At 36.0% G+C, this 18537-nt stretch overlaps 1 protein-coding gene across 12 annotated transcripts in view; it reads right to left on the bottom strand.

The window, feature by feature from the left end:
- Nucleotides 1–18537, bottom strand: part of COP1 (COP1 E3 ubiquitin ligase) — a 263344-nt gene that overhangs the window by 170762 nt on the left and 74045 nt on the right. For 11 of the 12 annotated variants that reach the window (XR_010412330.1, XM_064594283.1, XM_054508048.2 and 8 more), the window contains one exon: nt 5611–5668. The exons of the other annotated variant lie outside the window; for it this stretch is intronic. Coding sequence is in view for 10 of the 11 variants with exons in the window: in XM_064594283.1 (XP_064450353.1) it covers nt 5611–5668 (58 nt within the window). In the remaining variant the exon portion in view is untranslated. The remainder of the gene's footprint in view (nt 1–5610; nt 5669–18537) is intronic. 12 annotated transcript variants of the gene reach the window in all.

Genomic DNA, 18537 nt, shown 5'->3' with positions numbered 1-18537 from the left:
ACAGTACTTTGACTTTTCTTATAATAAATTTCTATCCATATAATGATGAACTCACATTTTCAGCTTCCGTCTTACGTATACATTGCCAAATACTCTTCCTGGACTACCAACTCTCTTCCCTTCCCTTTCCCTCTCCCAAACTCACGCACAACCACACAAAGCAAGAAGTATTTCCAATTTTGAAAAGTTCTGAACCATATCTATTAGGTGACTCCTTTGGAACCTTGTATTACTTCATATTTTGTTTTATTATTTGGGAAAGTGAGTATTATTTCATATGTGACCCGGCCATTTGAATTTTCACTTTTTTTGAATTTTCACTTTTTTGAATTTTCACCTTTTTTGAATTTTCACTTTTTTTTTTTACCATTTTCTCTTTTTTTTACCCTATTTGGAGCTTTCATCAAAAAGACGAAATGGATATAAAAAGTTTTCATTATTTTGAAGCAACTAAACCAATTACCTATCATACTTAAAATACCTTTCCTAGTTTTTTAAAATATTGTTCATTGTTAAAATTCTGTTTATGTAAGATATAGCCTTCTTTCTTAATTTCCACAATCCTGTTAGTATTTATCTCACTATTTAGCTGATTTAGACCCTCACAGTAAGTGGTTTTCCACAATGGTTTGGTTTCCTGGCTATCGCAACACCATTTACTTAATCCCCACTCTCCCCACTGATCTGCGTAACCACCTTTACCACAGGCTAATAAATTCTTCATTACCTTTCAGTTCGATTTTAAATTTTACTGTGCTCCTTTTGTTACAGCAGTCTTAGAATACATTTTAATAATTTACTGGGTAAATGCCCTTGTGATTATTATACCTCTGAATCCATTCATCCTACTAATGAACTTTAAAGTCGGTCACACTCCCTGCACGCTTAAAAAATATTGAGATTTTTATGGAATCACATTAAATTAATAATTATGGCAACTGGTCTATTCAAATTGTTCTATAATTACTTTAATCTCAATATTTTTAATTTTTCTTGAAAATTATATATTTCATTAAGACTCATTTTAATAGTATGCATAAGCACTGTCTAAATTATTACTTTTTTTTTTTTTTAAGATTTTATTTATTTATTTGACGGAGAGAGACACAGCGAGAGCAGGAACACAAGCGGGGGGAGTGGGAGAAGGAGAAGCAGGCTTCCCGCGGAGCAGGGAGCCTGATGTGGGGCTCGATCCCAGGACCCTGGGATCATGACCTGAGCTGAAGGCAGACGCTTAACGACTGAGCCACCCAGGCGCCCCTAAATTATTTTAATCTACTACGTATTATAAGTCAATTTCAATTATATATTGAAACATTTTATATGACCGCTTTCTTTATTTGTCTCCCTCTACACTCACCATCTTAAGACTTTTCCCAGCTTTGGGGCACCTGGGTGGCTCACTCAGTTAAGCGTCCACTCTTGGTTTTGGCTGGGGTTATGATCTCAAGATCGTGAGACTGAGTCTCACATCGGCTCCACGCTCAGCATGGAGTCCGCTTGAGATTCTCTCTCCCTCTCCCCATGCCCCTCCTGCTTGTGTACTCTCTCTGTCTCTCTCTCTCTCCTGCTCTCTAAAATAAATGGATAAATCTTTAAAAAAAAAAAAAAAAAAAAAAAAAAACAGGGGCGCCTACGTGGTTCAGTCATTAAGCATCTGCCTTCGGTTCAGGTCATGATCTTAGTGTCCTGGGATTGAGCCCCGCATCAGGGTCCCTGCTCGGGAAGCCTGCTTCTCCCTCTCCCACTCCCCCTGCTTGTGTTCCCTCTTCTGCTGTGTCTGTCTCTGTCAAATATATAAAAAATAAAATCTTAAAAAAAAAAAAACAATAAATGGGGGCACCCTGGTGGCTCAGTCATTAAGCGTCTGCCTTCGGCTCGGGTCATGATCCCGGGGTCCTGGGATCGAGTCCCACGCCTGGCTCCTTGCTCAGCAGGAAGCCTGCTTCTCCCTCTCCCTCTCCCACTCCCCCTGCATTGTGTTCCCTCCCTAGCTGTATCTCTGTCAAATAAATAAAATCTTAAAAAAAAAAACAATAAATGTATGTCCTTTGATACAAAGAATAAAGTGAGACAAGTACCTATTCAACAAAGTTTAACTGGTCTCATTCAAAAAAAAACAAAACACAAAGTCTTTATAACGGCCTAAGAAAGTCATGTGCCAAGTGGCCTCTGTTAAGTTTTATCTCATTTCTACTTTTCTCCCCACTGATTACTCCTCTCCAGCCACAACAGACTTCTCAACTATGTCAGGCATACTCCTACCTCAGAGCTCATTTACTTCTTAACCCTCTTCCCAGAACTTGGGAATCCCAGCGATACTCACATGGGCTTGCTCCCTCACCTCCACTTTGTTCAAAGGTAGTCTACTTTTATTACTGTAAGTATCTCTCCTACTAGACTGGAAGCTTGGTTACAGCAGAAGTCTTTGTTTTGTGTTTGTTCAATCATGTATCCCCAGAGTCTGTAATAGTGCCTGGTATATAGCAGGTATTCCAAAACATAAATACATAAATAATTTAAAACATTTTTAAAAATCTCTTGGTTGAATAAATGGGTATTTAAAAGCATAGGCTCTGAAGCCATAATGCCTGAGTTAAAATCTCAGCACCCTCCTCTTACGAGTTATGTTACCTTTAGCAACCTCCTTAACTTCCGTATGCCACAGTTTTCTCCTCAATAAAATAAAAAATAATAGCAATAGTACTTACCTCAGAGGGAAGTTCGGAGAATTAAAGTGGGTAATGCATGTAAAGTACCTTAATTACTTTAATGTTCATGAACAGTAAGTGTAAAATAATGATGACTAATGACTATTATTACTACTTCAATTCATTCTTGAGATATACTTCAAAATCTACCATGTTTAAGTTTTAATTATATCACACAAATTATTACTACTTTGGGAAACTATCACTTTTCTTTATGTGAAAAATGTTATCTTTTATGCTTTTCTCCTTGAGTCCTATTTTGGTAATGCACTTTTCTTTCTTTTGTTCTTGTTTTAGTTTTTGTTTTTGCTATATTCTTTAGTATTCTTACATTTGACAGGCTTATCCTCAACTATTCCTCTATTTTCAATCCTTTTTGTGTCAATTTGCTTTAAGTCTCTCTGTTCTAAAGAACATAGCTAGAAATGAAGGGTAGGCCCTCAGCACAGTATGTCCTATCAGTTCTATCCCATAAACACTAGTAGGATTTCCTCCTCAACAACTTCCCTGTCCTCCAGTAGATGCTAAGGTTGGAGTCATCCAGGAGACCCAGCCTTTGTCACCCTTAGGCACACTTCACACTCTCATGTTAGGCAGCCTTCCTAAGTATTTTTTTAATCCTCTATAAATTCTTTTAAGTTTTCAGTGTGAGGATAGTAATAGGTCAATGGGATTTCTGGTGAGTGAAGGTTGGAGAGAGATTAACACACTGATTGGCTTAGTATACTATCTCAAACCAGAAATCTCTTTACTACATGATAATATCAAGTGCTGCTCTAAAAAGTAAAATAAACCAAAAAAAAAAAAAAGCTATTATTACTTTTCTTTTTCACCCAGATTCAACTTCTATTGTTTCTAGCTCACTGCTAGAAATTCAATTAAATATTATGTAAATGGCAATTACAGAAAAACCTTTTCTTGTTCCTCTATGAAGAGACTGTCAATGCCCTGCAGCCAAAGACCAACAGAAACACACACCTGTAGTTGAACAAGTTTTAATTATTGCTCACTGCAACAAAGAATATAACACAGTATGGGTAAGAGAGAGGTATCTCAGTTAAGAGCCAACTTATAGGATACAGGCTCATGTTAAGTGTTTGGGGGAGGGTTGTGGATGGGATGCTTTCAAGAAGTGGGGGTAATTCTGTGGTTGAGTATCTAGAAGGATAGAACACTACAGTAAAACTAAAGTTGTAAATAGTAAAGCAACAGCAATTGCTCATATTAGCCAGGACATTAGTGTCTTTGGTATTTTGGGGGGCTTGCATGGTGACTTTGTTTTTATATGTGCTTAGACAGTTTATGAAGTGACCTTATATTTGTTTTACTTCATCACAGTCACAGAATGGATTTATCTGATGTTGATGTTTTGTGAGATTAGAGTCAAAAGGAAAACAGCAAGGTCCAACTGTGAATACAAAGCTGTTTCCAGATTCAAAGACTACTTTTCCCTCTCAAGTTTTTAAGGTATGTTTCAACTTAATGCTTTATAATTTCTCCTGATATATCCCATTATGTCTTATAAAAACAAGATCAGGCGCCTGGGTGGCTCAGTTAGTTAAGCGACTGCCTTCGGCTCAGGTCATGATCCTGAAGTCCTGGGATCGAGTCCCGCATCCGGTTCCCTGCTCCACAGAGAGTCTGCTTCTCCCTCCTACCCTATCCCCTCTTGTGCTCTCTCTCTCAAATAAATAAATAAAATAAAAACCCTTAAAAAAAAAAAAAAGAAACAAGAAGATCTGGTGTTTTCACTGTTGTTCAGAAAGAAATGCGAACTAATCTATGAACTTAGTATAATAGGCCAAATACATGCATGCATTTGAAGATAACACAGGATGTTCAGAGTAGTTATACCGACTAACCATGAAAGCAATAGAAGTGGTCATCTAAGTAGTGGGATAAGGAAAACACAAACAAAAGCTGCATGATCCAAAAGAATTTTCTTTTCACTTTGATAAAAATAACCACACTACACATAAAGTGAATATACAAATGAACATGCATTTAAAAACACGTCATTGTTTCCCTCTTACTATGAAGGATAATATTAGGACAATTTCTACAATCTGAATAAGATACAGGGATTAGATAATAGCATTGTATCCATGTTAACTTTTTGAATTTTAAAATTATATTGTGATTACGTAACAATACCCTTGTTTTTAAGGAAATACACACTAAAGTATTTAGAGGTAAAGGATCATTATGCCTGTACCTAACTTAAACAATGCAGAGAAGAAAATTTATGTGTACATAAGCAAAAGAGAGAATGAGAATTAACAAAAAAATGTGATCAAATGTTAACTTTGAGACAATCTAGATAAAGGACATAAAGGAATTCCTTTTACCATTTTGGTTATTTTTCTCTAAGTCTGACATTATTTCAATATAAAAAGTCAAAAAAAAAAAAAAAAAGTCCAGCCTCAAAATTAGATTTGACAAATATCAGCATCCCCAAGTTAAAGATGGAGAAAGTAAAAGTCAAAACAATCATACAATTAATTAGAAGAGAGGTGAAGCTGAAGTTTATTTTACTCAAATCTGTAGTTTACTTCTCACAGAAAAGGTTAACATTTCAACATAATGATGAGTGATTCATCAATAGATTATAAAGATCCCTGAGAAAAACAATGTGCTGATTATTCATAATTTCATCTTACAGTATTTCCTTCCTCTCAAGGTCTCATGTTACTAGCATTCAAAAAAAATGTTTTTGACTCTTCAATGAGCACATAAATAGCTGTTTATGCATCAGAGCTATCTAAGTCCCAATCAATGCCACAGCACTCAAAACAGTTAAGTTTGTGACAGGACATTCCAGTAAACTAATCTATGACTTTAAAACTCAGATGTTATATTCATTGTACCACGAAAGCATACTGCTAAATATATCATTTACCTGAGAACTGCCACTGAAACCAGGAGGTTGGCTGTATTCTGTAGAATCAATAATACTACTGCAAAATGAAGAGAGAAAAATATGATTTCAGTGTTTACATTATTCTAGCAACAGAAAAAGTAAATCTAAAATACATCATATCTAAATCCAATATTTCTAATTTCTAAGCAAAGAAAACATTTATTGCCAATAATTTAGATACCAAATAAATGCATAACCCATAAACAATCAGCAAATAAACAATTTATAAACCCTTCACCTCATCACCTTAAACAAACACACCATGAAAGAATATCAATAGGAAATAATCACAAAACAAGTGTATACAGAAATGTATCTGCTTCAATTTCATTTTCAGATAGGAACACTATTTAAGGAAAAAAGGACTTAAGAGTATTAGGAAAAGAGCACAAGCAAGCAATCAAAGTTACAGTTAAGAGGTCCTGTTATGCCACTAAAAAGCTATGTGTCCTCAGACACATACTTTGTAACCACTCCGTTTCCTCATCTTCAAAGTGAGATGAGTGGGGACTATCTCTAGATTATCTAGAGTCCCTTCCAGGTCCAAAATGTTACGATAAACATCTCATGTGAAGGAAAATTACCAAAGGAACAGAATAAATGATAAAATACCAATAATCTTTTTTTCACAATCCAATACCTATACACTAGTTTTCTCTACCTGACCAAAACCATAATCTGCTTTCTGCATTGGTTCTTTTTATTTGGTTGTAACGTCTCTGCATTTTCCTACATAAGTTTAGAAAAATCTCTGAAACTATGTTTTTTTCCTATTAGTTCTATCTTTACCATGCCTATATTCTTCTCATCTTTAAATAAATTAGCCTATGAAGACCATTAACACCTGAAAATGGCAAAACATGTATCAACCATGATAAACCAGTTATTTACATTTTTAAAAATTCTTCTTCCCTATTACCACTACAAATAATATTTAATATTGTCTACCCTAATGAAATTTAGGCAAGTGAAGGTATGGATTAAGTTGTCTATACACAAAATCATTCTTTAGTATTCAAATAACCCCAAAAATTATAACATGAGAGGCATTCTTAAGGGTACACAGAGTGGGTGTGAATTTTACCCTTGAGCAGCTAAATGACTCTGGGCAAGTTGTTCATCTTATTTGATCTCTAGTTTCTCCATCTATTAAATAAGGAAGAGACTTCAGAGAGGTGTGAAATTCAAAAAAGTATGTTCTCAGTATAATTCCAAAAAAAAAAAATGGTAAACATTTGATATACTTTACCCTCTATTAATACAAAATTAGTCAATAAAACACAACCTCACATTTTAAAAAGTAAAAAAAAAAAAAAAAAGTACAATAAATCAGATGGAACTGTCCTCACGATAGTCTTAAAAAACGCAACACATACTAAAAAAAGATCTTAATTCCTTGTGTTTGTAACTGTTCCTACAGTAAGGCTCAATTATACAAGAAAGAGCCTTCAAAGCACTTAGACTACAAATTAAAGAATTAACACAATCTTGTAATGGTTTGCTTTATGGGAAATATAACAAATGATCACTGTCCTTACACAGAGTCATGCACTGGCATGACTAGATCATGTGCTACTTTTAGTATACTCCATCTAGGGACTAACAAGACTAAAAATGAAAAAACATGCAATCAAAATCTCTCTATCCGGGGCGCCCGGGTGGATCAGTTTAAGTGTCTGCCTTCGGCTCAGGTCATGATCCCAGGACCAAGCGCCACGTCAAGCAGGGTCTCAGGCATCGGGCTCCCTGCTCAGGAGGAAGTCTGCTTCTCCCTCTCCCTCTGCCTCTGCCTCTCTCTCTCTGTCTCTCAAATAAATAAATAATAAATCTTTTAAAAAACCAAAATCTCTCTGTTCCTTTTACTAATGAAATCTAATCCCCTAGCATTTTTATAAACATTAATAAAATTATGTAGCTGCATATTTAGAAGTCAGTAGAATACAGCATTTATTTCTTATGGTATTATAATTCAGATTTGATTGTAAGCCTGAATAATGATATTGATATATCAGTGTCTACAGTGAGATAACACTACATACCAAATACATATTTTTAAAAATACCCATCAATTTAGAAAAGAAATTGAAATTACAGGTTTTAAATGGTATTTTATTAATAATGACACAGTTTGAAACTTATGTTCTATCAGATCTTAATCTTATTCACTAGGGAAAATTTATTGATGCATACAAAGACTACAACAGAAGAAATCTGAAAAACAAACCTCCTTAATTATTCTCTATAAAATGTGTGTTGTATACAAAGTAACATAAGTAGAAGAAAATATTAAAAAGCACTGACGGTCTGGGTCCTCTTGATTCTGGTGCTATACCACTTCTTAACTCTAAGTCAGCCACAGTCACCAGATGGTAATGACAACAATGACAGAAGCACTATTATGTACTAGGCACTGACCTAAACCATTTAAACCCTCTTAACTCTAAGGTAGATACTATTATCATTCCCATTTCTCAAATCAGGCACAGAGAGATTATGTATTTGGCCCAAAGTAACAAAGTTAGCCAACAGCTGAGTTAGGATTCAAACTCATGCATAGGCTCCAGAACCACCATGCTATAATATCTATATTCCCTAGGCACATCATGTTCTCTAACTGAAAAGGGGGGAAATCTCCTGGATTAGTTCACCCCAACTCACAGACATAATGTAAGGAGAAAAGTAAAGAATAGCAACCTATGAATATGAAAGAGAAACTATTATTTAAAATAAATGTCATTAAAGTTATAAAACTTTAATAAAAACATTATAACAGCAAGGTCAAGAAGAAAATTTCAGCGTAGTGACTAAAACTGATTTAAGAATAAATACACTTTAATCAAGACAGGGAAAATGAGTTGATAAAAAAAAAAGAAATCCCAATGTGTTCACTGGGAAAATGAGGAGCTTAGCTAAAAACATAAATGAAAACTAGGCAGCGTTAACCCGAATTACAAGGGAAATTCACAGCTGTGCAACTAGATGTCACACAACTACTCTCACTCAAACATTTGCCTCCAAAAACAAAGGTATATTTCATAATTAAAAGGCAGACTAGTAAGTCAATTTCACATAGAAGCTATATCCATAATGAATAAGTAGCTTAGAGAAAATAGTGGTTCATTCTTGGTAAAAATACTAGATGACTACCTTTTGATTGGGCTTTTATTTGAAAAAGATGGTTCACATTTAAATTACCAATAGATGCATTAGCTAATTAAATTATAGAGAATTTTTTATTCTGTGAGCAAACTACAGCATATTAAGATCATTTAAGGCCGGGGCGCCTGGGTGGCTCAGTTGGTTAAGCGACTGCCTTCGGCTCAGGTCATGATCCTGGAGTCCCGGGATCGAGTCCCGCATCGGGCTCCCTGCTCAGCGGGGAGTATGCTTCTCCCTCTGACCCTCCTCCCTCTCACGCTCTCTGTCTCTCTCTGTCTCTCTCGCAAATAAATAAAATCTTAAAAAAGAAAAAAAAAAGATCATTTAAGGTGAACATTAGGGGCACCTGGGTGACTCAGTCGGTTAAGCATCTGCCTTTGGCTCAAGTCATGATCCCAGGGTCCCGGGGATTGAGCGCCGCATCAGGCTCCCTGCTCAGCGGGGAGTCTGCTTCTCCCTGTCCCTCTGCTTCTTCCCCTCCCCACCTTGTGCTCTCTCTCTTTCTCTCTCTCTCTCAAATAAATAAAATGTTTTTTTAAAAATCATTTAAGGCTGAACATTAAAAAAATAAATGAGGGTTTTAAATAAATAAGGAAACTGTATGGACAAAAAATTGCTATGTACACACATGAAATTAGACTAACTGCTGCTATTCATTTGTTCTTTCATTTGTCTCAATTTAAGACAGAGAAGAATAAGCCTCTACATTTAATAAACTATATGAGGCTAGAGCCAAAACCTGTTCCCTTGCAGTATTTTACATAAAAGTATTAAACCAGTCCCCCAAAACAAAGCATGCTAAGCAACATGTAACCTGAAAATAATTTGATTTATAAATTTTAATGATTAATTAAAATCAAATACGGTTTTAATTACTTTTTTTTTAAGATTTTATTTATTTATTTGACACAGAGAGAGCACACAAGCAGGGGGAGCTGCAGGCAGAGGCAGAGGGACAAGCAGACTCCCTGCTGAGCAGGGAACCTGATGCAGGGCTTAATCCCAGGACCCTGAGATCATGACCTGAGCAGAAGGCAGATGTTTAACCGACTGAGCCACCCAGGCACCCCTATGGTTTTAATTTCTTAAAACAATAAAGTATGCCACTATTTTATTTCCTTTCTACCATGGCAGTAATCCCTAATATTATAAACACATAAGAACCAAATTACTTGCTTTTCTCAAAATAATGTTTTCTGTCAGTTACTTAAAACAGGTTTTTCTCTGCTACATCAGAGTGATCATATCATTTCTTTTATATAAGAACTGAAGTGTTGAATTCCAAATTAATGGTAAATCTCATTTACTAAAAAACTAAAACTCCTGTGGGCCCCACTTCTGCAGACACCTCAAGAGACTAGAAATCAGTCTTAATGTTTGTTTTTCCTTTCTGATTCTACCAAACCCTTTAACATTTGACACAACTATTCAAACAAATCATCCAATATCAATGTGACTCATCTGTCTACTAACATCTATTGAGTGCTTACTATGTGCCAGGCATTATTCTCATTTCTCTAATATATTATCACATTTAATCATTGAAGACAGGTATTGTCCTTATTTTACAAATGAGAAAACTGAGGTGTACAAAAGTTAATAAACTAAGATCAAACTGCTCATAAGTTGTAGAGTTGAAATTTGAACCCAGACTGTATAATTCCAGAATCCTTAAGGAAGACTGCCAAAATGACATACATTTTCTCTTCTTGAAGAATATCACTGCCCTCCCACTTTTGAACCAAAAGTTTCTATTTATCTTCTTTTCTTCTTTTATTCTCAACTTTGTGATGACTTCCAAAACTCTTTCACCTCCCAAGGTTTAATGAGCTCTAGAGTAAGGATGCTTGCATTAAAATACTGGTTATGCCACTAGTCATGTGATACTGGGCAAATTACTTCATCTCTAGGACGCAACTCCCTCATCTGTACAATGAAGAGGATAAAAAAACCTACTGCACTGCATCTGTTCTGAGAGTTATATGAGATAGCACGTGTAAATTACAAAACGGTCCTTAACACACAGATATCACTATGATAGTTCTAACTTTTATAAATAAATACAGTTCTCTAAGACAGTAATAATTTCTTGATTTTGATGCAAAATCCAACTGAAAATTAACAGGAAACCTTTTCTAATACACTGTCTCAGACTCCCACTTTGTTAGGCTAAGTGCTGTGTTTAACCACTTTATATTCTACTACTATTTTCCAGTAAGGGGAAATAGTTCACAATTTAGTTATAATTCACAGAGGAGAAATTTTTAATTATCAGATGATACAGGTACCATAAATGTTAGTGTTACAAAACCCCAGTTATCTGAAAAAAACTTAGAAAAGGCTTTTAAAGCAAAGAAAGCAGAAAAAGCATTCCAAAAACTTAAGATTCAAAGGTAGAGGATCTGGAGAATGGGGGAAATATGCTAGGACTTGGGTAGGGGAAAGACAGTAAATAGCAGAAACGAAAAATGGTAATAACACATAAAATGTCATGCTTTATTCAATTATCCTTATATCTAAAACAGGGTTACCATGTATTCCGACAGTTTTCCCAGCCTCTCCCATCCCAGACCTCCCACAATCAAGGTATACCTAAAATAATCAAAGAGGTGGAAAGTTCCCTCTATGACTAACCTGACAAAACAAAAAGCAAGAGGATCTAATCACAGTATATGAATGGAATCAACAAGGAATGATTGGTATATATGAATAATTTGCTTCCGACCCAAAGACTTATTTTAACTTTCCTGGTTCTCCCAAGTCCAGAAACTTGATTTCAGGTGTTTTAAGACATTATAGAAAGATATGTAACTTTACAGAATTGAGAGTAAAATAGAAATCTTTACCTTATCCTCTCCAAAAGATGAAATAAGCTAAAGAGATAAAACTTTAGTATTAAATATTTGAGCTTTCTTTTACGAAAAAAATCATATCTGATTTAAAGATTTACTTAGACACATCTCAATAATACAGACATATTCACTACCTACTAAACCAATGTTTACATATTTTTAAAGTATGATCCCCCAAACCTGCATTTAAATCTCTGGGAACCACCTCAGACTTAATGATGAGATTTGGGGGTAGGGTTCGAAAATCTTCATTATGGGGCGCCTGGGTGGCTCAGTCGTTAAGCGTCTGCCTTCAGCTCAGGTCATGATCCCAGGGTCCTGGGATCGAGCCCCGCATCGGGCTCTCTGCTCAGCGGGGAGCCTGCTTCTCCCTCTCCCACTCTGCCTGCTTGTGTTCCCTCTCTCACTGTCTCTCTCTGTCAAATAAATAAATAAAATCTTTAAAAAAAAAAAAGAAAAGAAAAGAAAATCTTCATTACAAATAAGAATCTTGGTGAATACACACACTGGAATTTGTCCTATTCACACCCTAGATTTCAGAACTGGAATGGATTGTTATCATCATCATTAAGTGGTGACAAATTATACCTCATAACAAGAACTCAAAGGTATTTTTTAAAAATCCTGAAATGCCTACATATCAAATGTAAATACCAAAGTTTCAGAGTTAAAAGCATTTTGATTATTTTAAATTTTGGAATCAAATTCTTATTTACATATTTTAAGCAGAAAAATTAATTTGCCAGCATAACTTATTTTTCGACCTAAAGCTATATAACCAAGAGAGCAGGGTTCCAGGATCTGTCATATTCACAACTGTATATCCAGTGCCTATAACAAGGTTTTATACATGTCTTATATGCCCTCCAAAACTGGCTGAGTGACTGAAGAATAAATTCTTCAGACATTCTAAATAAACTGCACAGTGGGGCGCCTGGGTGGCTCAGTCATTAAGCGTCTGCCTTCCGCTCAGGTAATGGTCCCAGGGTCCAAGGATCAAGCCCCGCATCGGGCTCCCTGCTCAGCAGGAAGCCTGCTTCTCCCTCTCCCACGCCCCCTGCTTGTGTTCCCTCTCTCGCTATGTCTCTGTCAAATAAATAAAAAATCTTAAAAAAAAAAAAAAAACTGCACAGTTTCAGAAAAGGTTTTCATAAATTGCTAATTCTCTACTACCTATCAATTTAATGAGAAATTGCAGATGTGGGACGCCTGGGTGGCTCAGTCTGTTAAGCGTCTGCCTTTGGCTGGGGTCGTGATCCAAGGTCCTGAGATCAAGTCCAACATCGGGCTCCTTGCTCAGTGGGGAGCCTGCTTCTCCCTCTGCCACTCCCCCTGCTTATGAGCTTGCTCTCTCTGACAAATAAATAAATAAAATCTTTAAAAAAAAAAAAAAAATTGGGACTCCTGGGTGGCTCAGTTGGTTAAGCGACTGCCTTCGGCTCAGGTCATGATCCTGGAGTCCCAGGATCGAGTCCCGCATCAGGCTCCCTGCTCAGCAAGGACTGTGCTTCTTCTTCTGACCCTCCCCCCACTCATGCTCTCTCTCTCTCATGCTCTCTCTCTCCAAATAATTAAATAAAATCTTCAAAAATAAATAAATAAAAATATAAATAAATTGCCGATATATGAAGAGTACCCATTACATTATTGCCAAGGAAGTTTTCTACATTTTGTGTTTCCTTTTGTTTTAGCTTAAGTTGAAAATTCTGTAAGATTCTTCAATGTCCTCCATCTCCTAGGACTTTAATTTCATCTCCTTTGCATACTATAGCATAAGGTAAGGCAAGTAACTTCTTACTACTCCCAACAATAAAACAATCAAGTACTGGTTTTACTACTTCTCCCACACCATACATAAACTTCACTAAAAAACAGCAACACATTATTTCTGTTCAAAAGTCCTCGATGCAGGTATAGCAGATTTGTTAAGATCCACCTAACCTTAGAGATACGGAACAAAGTGTCAGCCTGTGTGTGGAGAATTTCCCATATTGTTACAATTCCCCTCTTTGATAAGGATATAAAGACTAAATAAAAACTCTTTTTTTTTTTAAGATTTTTTATTTATTTCAGAGAGAAAGGGCACAAACCAAGGAGGCAGGTAGAGGGAGAGAGGGAGAATCAGACTCCCCGCTGAGCAGGGAACCCGATGTGGGGCTTGATCCCAGGACCCTGAGATCACGACCCGAGCTGAAGGCAGACGCGTAACCAACTGAGCCACCCAGGCACCCCTAAATAAAAACTCTTTAGGTTTATTTGGAAGATTTGTTTAAGATACAGAATAAATTAGAGACATACTTATAAGGTTAGAGTTAGACTTAACCATAAAAACATTTCAATTCCTGGGGTGCTTGGGTGGCTCAGTTGGTTAAGTGATGGGCTACTGATTTCAGTTCAGGTCATGATCTCTGGGTCATGGGATAGAGCCCTGAGTTGAGCTCTGCACTCAGCACAGAGTCTGCTTAAGCCTCTCTCCCTTGGCGCGCCTGAGTGGCTCAGTCGTTAAGCGTCTGCCTTCGGCTCAGGTCATAATCCCAGGGTCCTGGGATCAAGCCCCGCATCGGCTCCCTGCTCACGGGAAGCCTGCTTCTCCCACTCCCACTCCCTCTGCTTGTGTTCCCTCTTTCACGGTGTCTTTCTCTGTCAAATAAATAAATAAAATCTTAAAAAAAAAAAAAAAAGACTCTCTCCTTCTACCTCTCCCCCTGCCCCTGCCCCCACCGGCGAGCTTTCTAAATAAATAAAATCTTTTAAAAATTTTCAATTCCGTATGTTAAAAAAGTTATCTCCCCAAGTAAAATAAAGCAACTCAACTAATAATAAATGCCAAAAAGTACCAAGAACTTAAGCATTAATATGTGAAGATCCATTAACACCGGGTCATAATCCAGCCAAAGATCTAATATGCAAGAATAAGGAATGTGGGGGGAGGGAGGGCACCTGGGTGGCACAGTCAGTTAAGCATTCGACTCTTAGTTTTGGCTGAGGTTGTGATCTCGGGGCCATCTAAAACCACCACCCACCACCACACACACTTTTTTTCTTTTTTTATGACTGTAGGTAAATATAATTGCATAGGTAAATATAATTGTTCACTGATACAGGTGAGCTAAAGAAGAATTTCATAATCTAGTCCACAGCCATTATGAAATATCAAATTCCTTGAATTTCATTAGTTTACTCAAATTATATACAAATTCACAAGGCATTAACTCACTACCCTATGTATATATTCTTAATAATAAATAATTCTAGCATTGATAAAGTGACCCTTTGCTTTTCCTTCCTATTATACCTACATTTTGATTCAAGTGGACCTTTGTCAATAGAAACACAAATGAAAGGTAAGTCTCAAAAATATCTGTTAAAAATAGTTAGATAAAAGCAAAAGTGTCTTCCATAAAAGTCTTTTATCTCTTTTTATTTATAAACCTCCCTCTTTTATGCCACAGGAAGCCTTAATAAACAATTCAAATTTTAAACTTATAAATATGTCTTCCAAAAAAATGAATTAAATTTACAATCAACAGGAAGTCTCTTATGGGGGACGCCTTGGTGGCTCAGTTGGTTAAGCATCTGCCTTCAGCTCAGGTCATGATCCCAGGGTGCTGGGATCAAGTCCCACATCAGGCTCCGTGCTCAGTGGGGAGTCTGCCTCTCCCTCTGCCTGCCACTCCCCCAGCTTGTGCTCTCCCTCTCTCTCTCTGACAAATAATCTTAAAAAAAAAAAAAAAAAAGGAATTCTCTTATGGGTAAAAGCATTTTAAAGATCAGAGAGTCTAGGTCAGAAAAATTTTACTTAAAGTATTTCTATTATATTTATTTACTATTTTATCATAGGAAAACAAAAGTTATTCTGCAAATTTAACTCCAGTAACTATCTGGATTACATTAAAGCATATCTACCTTAAGCAGATAGAGAAGTTTAAACTAATACATTATCTGCAAACTAAGTTATCTGAAGTTCTGAAAACACAAAGGTGAGAGAGTAACAATTGACAATTCTGAAATACTTGCTTAAAGACAAAGAATAAAAGCAATTATGAGACTATTATTTCTAAGATAGAAAACACATCAATGAGAAGCACTTAAAAATTTACAAGCATAATTACTCATAATGGTTTTAGAGAAGACTTAAAAATCTAAATTTTAGTTATTATTTTTCTCTAAGAATGTTTTAACCTAAAAATCATCACTGTCATTATCAAGAGGAAAATCTCAACAAACGTGTTTCATTTTAGTACTTAAAGTTTGAGCTAAAGTTAAAAATTAATAACCTTTGTATCAATATATTAATGTTATATTAATATCAGATTATTAATAATCCTCTAAAAGAGTATATTAAGATAGATATGCTCATAATTGTATTATCAGATAAAAGGACCAATCCCATTTGTCAACAGGTAAAAAAGACCATGCTTGCCTACCATTCTCTAATTCACTCATAACTTGACACACATAACTATGCAACAGTAAAGTATAAACTCAGCTCACTATTAATTGTGGAGACTTTCTCCCTCACAATCTAAAGCAAAATGAAAAAGGCCCTAAAAACAGCAATCTTCAGCTTAAACTAATTCTAATAAGAGAAATTTGTAAAGGATGAAGGCCTCAAAGTGTTTAAAAAAAAAAAAATTTCAACTAATTGTAAGAAGGAAAAATCACACACTCTCCCCCACCCAGAACCCCATTCCAATGAAGCCTGGCTGACAGTTTTTGTTCTGTTGTTTTTTTAAGACTGTATTAGTTTATTTATTAAGTATACTAAAGGTCAAGCTTCGATCAAAATCTCACTAACTGCGGACACGTGGATGGCTCAGCTGGTTAAGCATCAGCCTTGGGCTCAGGTCATGATCCCAGGGTCCTGGGATCGAGTCCCACATCAGGCTCCTTGCTCAGCAGGAAGCCTGATGCTCCCCCTGCTTGTGCACTCTCCCTCTCCCTCTCTCTGACAAATAAAATCTTTAAAAATATATATATATACATATATATATAATCTCACAAACTAATAAAAATTAAATAAAACTCGAGGTTACGTATACTTTCATTCAAAAACATATTTTAAGTACTAATACGTATAAATGCTCATATAAAAATAAAGGAGTATAAAAAAACTTAATAGTCACAAAATTACAGTACACTATGGAAAATACACAAAACTAATACACACAGCACAGAAGCCAGAACAAAATAATTAGAATTTTTTTTTAAGTGTTTAATTCTATCTCCTCCTTCCTTTCTCCCTTCAGTCTTTAGGGAAATGGTATATCAAAAAAGAATAGAGTTCACCCTTGGTTGGACTCTTGAAAGGGGGGCACTTTGGAAAGGGGGAGCTATGTAAGAGATGAATCCAGAAGTTTCTAGGCAAAAGGAATAGGTATAAGTAAAGGTATTTTAACATCCTGTTTTGGGAGTTAAATTCAATTCTAAAGCACAAAAAAAGATACAGAAGGCCATGCAAAACAGTTGGATTTAAACCAACTTACATGTAGTGGAAAGTCACTGAAGGATTTTAAGCAGGAAAGAAACATGATCAGATTTCTGGCAATACAGGGCAAGAGGATAGTTAAAAGACCACTGCTAGACTCCATGTGATATGGAGGGTCTAAACAGCAAAAAGAGAATACATAGGATATGAAAATTATAGCTAATCATGGTATACAGAAGATAAAATCCTGGGGGAAGTGGGGTAAGAGAAAACAGTTGTATGTCTTCTTCTTCTCATTTAAATACATAATCTAATCATTAACTTAGAATCTATGTAAGGGGGCGCCTGGGTGGCTCAGTTGGTTAAGCGACTGCCTTCGGCTCAGGTCATGATCCTGGAGTCCCGGGATCGAGTCCCACATCGGGCTCCCTGCTCGGCAGGGAGTCTGCTTCTCCCTCTGACCCTCCTCCCTCTCATGCTCTCTGTCTCTCATTCTCTCTCTCTCAAATAAATTAAAAAAAAAAAAAAGAATCTATGTAAGGGAATCAATGACCAGACATATAAAGAGGTCCTCATTACAGAAGGAAATAAATGAATCAACAAAAAGGCTTTTTAAGGTAAACCTGCTATAAAAAAGACCAAAAACATTACAGTGAGGAATAAAACAAAATTGTCTTGTATTTAAATAATAAAGCTAATAATTATGGTGGAAGAAGGTTACTATAATTAGAACTACATGCTATTTCTTAAAAATAAAGAAAAATAAAGTATTGATAGTATAACATAACATGTTTAATTTCACATCTTAACCATAAGGGTTATTTCCTAAGAGTACTTTAGGGCTACGTGATTTTTCCCAAGTGTCTCTCTCAAACCTTGATATTCAAATTACTTGTTCTACGAAAATATCAAAATACCCTTTTGAAGAAAGTATTATGTTTGCCTGTTTTCCCTTCTTCAACTATTAACTAAGTTAAATCTTCCAGAACCTCATTTGACAATAGCTTTGCATAGGATTTTAGTTGTTTTCCAACAAAGTTTTCATAGATTTCATGAAATCCTGAATCTTCCGTAAGATCTGCTACTTTTTTTTTTAAGATTTTACTTATTTGACAAAGAGAGAGAGCAGACAAAGTGGCAGGCAGAGAGAGCAGGAGAAGCAGGCCCCCAATGAGCAGGGACCCCAATGCAGAACTCGATCCCAGGACCCTGGGATCATGACCTGAGTCAAAGGCAGACCCTTAACCAACTGAGCTACCCAGGCGCCCCTGCTACTTTATCTTATAAATAAGATATTCTAGAGTCACATTAACTATGTAATTCAACTTTTTCCCTTTGTATTTTATTTTCTTTAAAACACCTGGGAATGACTCAGTCTGTGGGATGTTGTTACCCTTAAGTTTAATGCTCACTTTCTGAAATACATGGGATCTTTGTCAATGGAATACTATGTGAGTGTATGCAGGT

The sequence above is a fragment of the Mirounga angustirostris genome, unplaced genomic scaffold (genome assembly GCF_029215605.1).
Source record: "Mirounga angustirostris isolate CCGP_5_RB_7025 unplaced genomic scaffold, mMirAng1.0.hap1 SCAF_6, whole genome shotgun sequence".
Classification (NCBI taxonomy): domain Eukaryota; kingdom Metazoa; phylum Chordata; class Mammalia; order Carnivora; family Phocidae; genus Mirounga; species Mirounga angustirostris.
The sequence above is the reverse complement of the archived record's forward strand: the minus strand, read 5'-3'. Positions and strand labels throughout refer to the sequence as shown.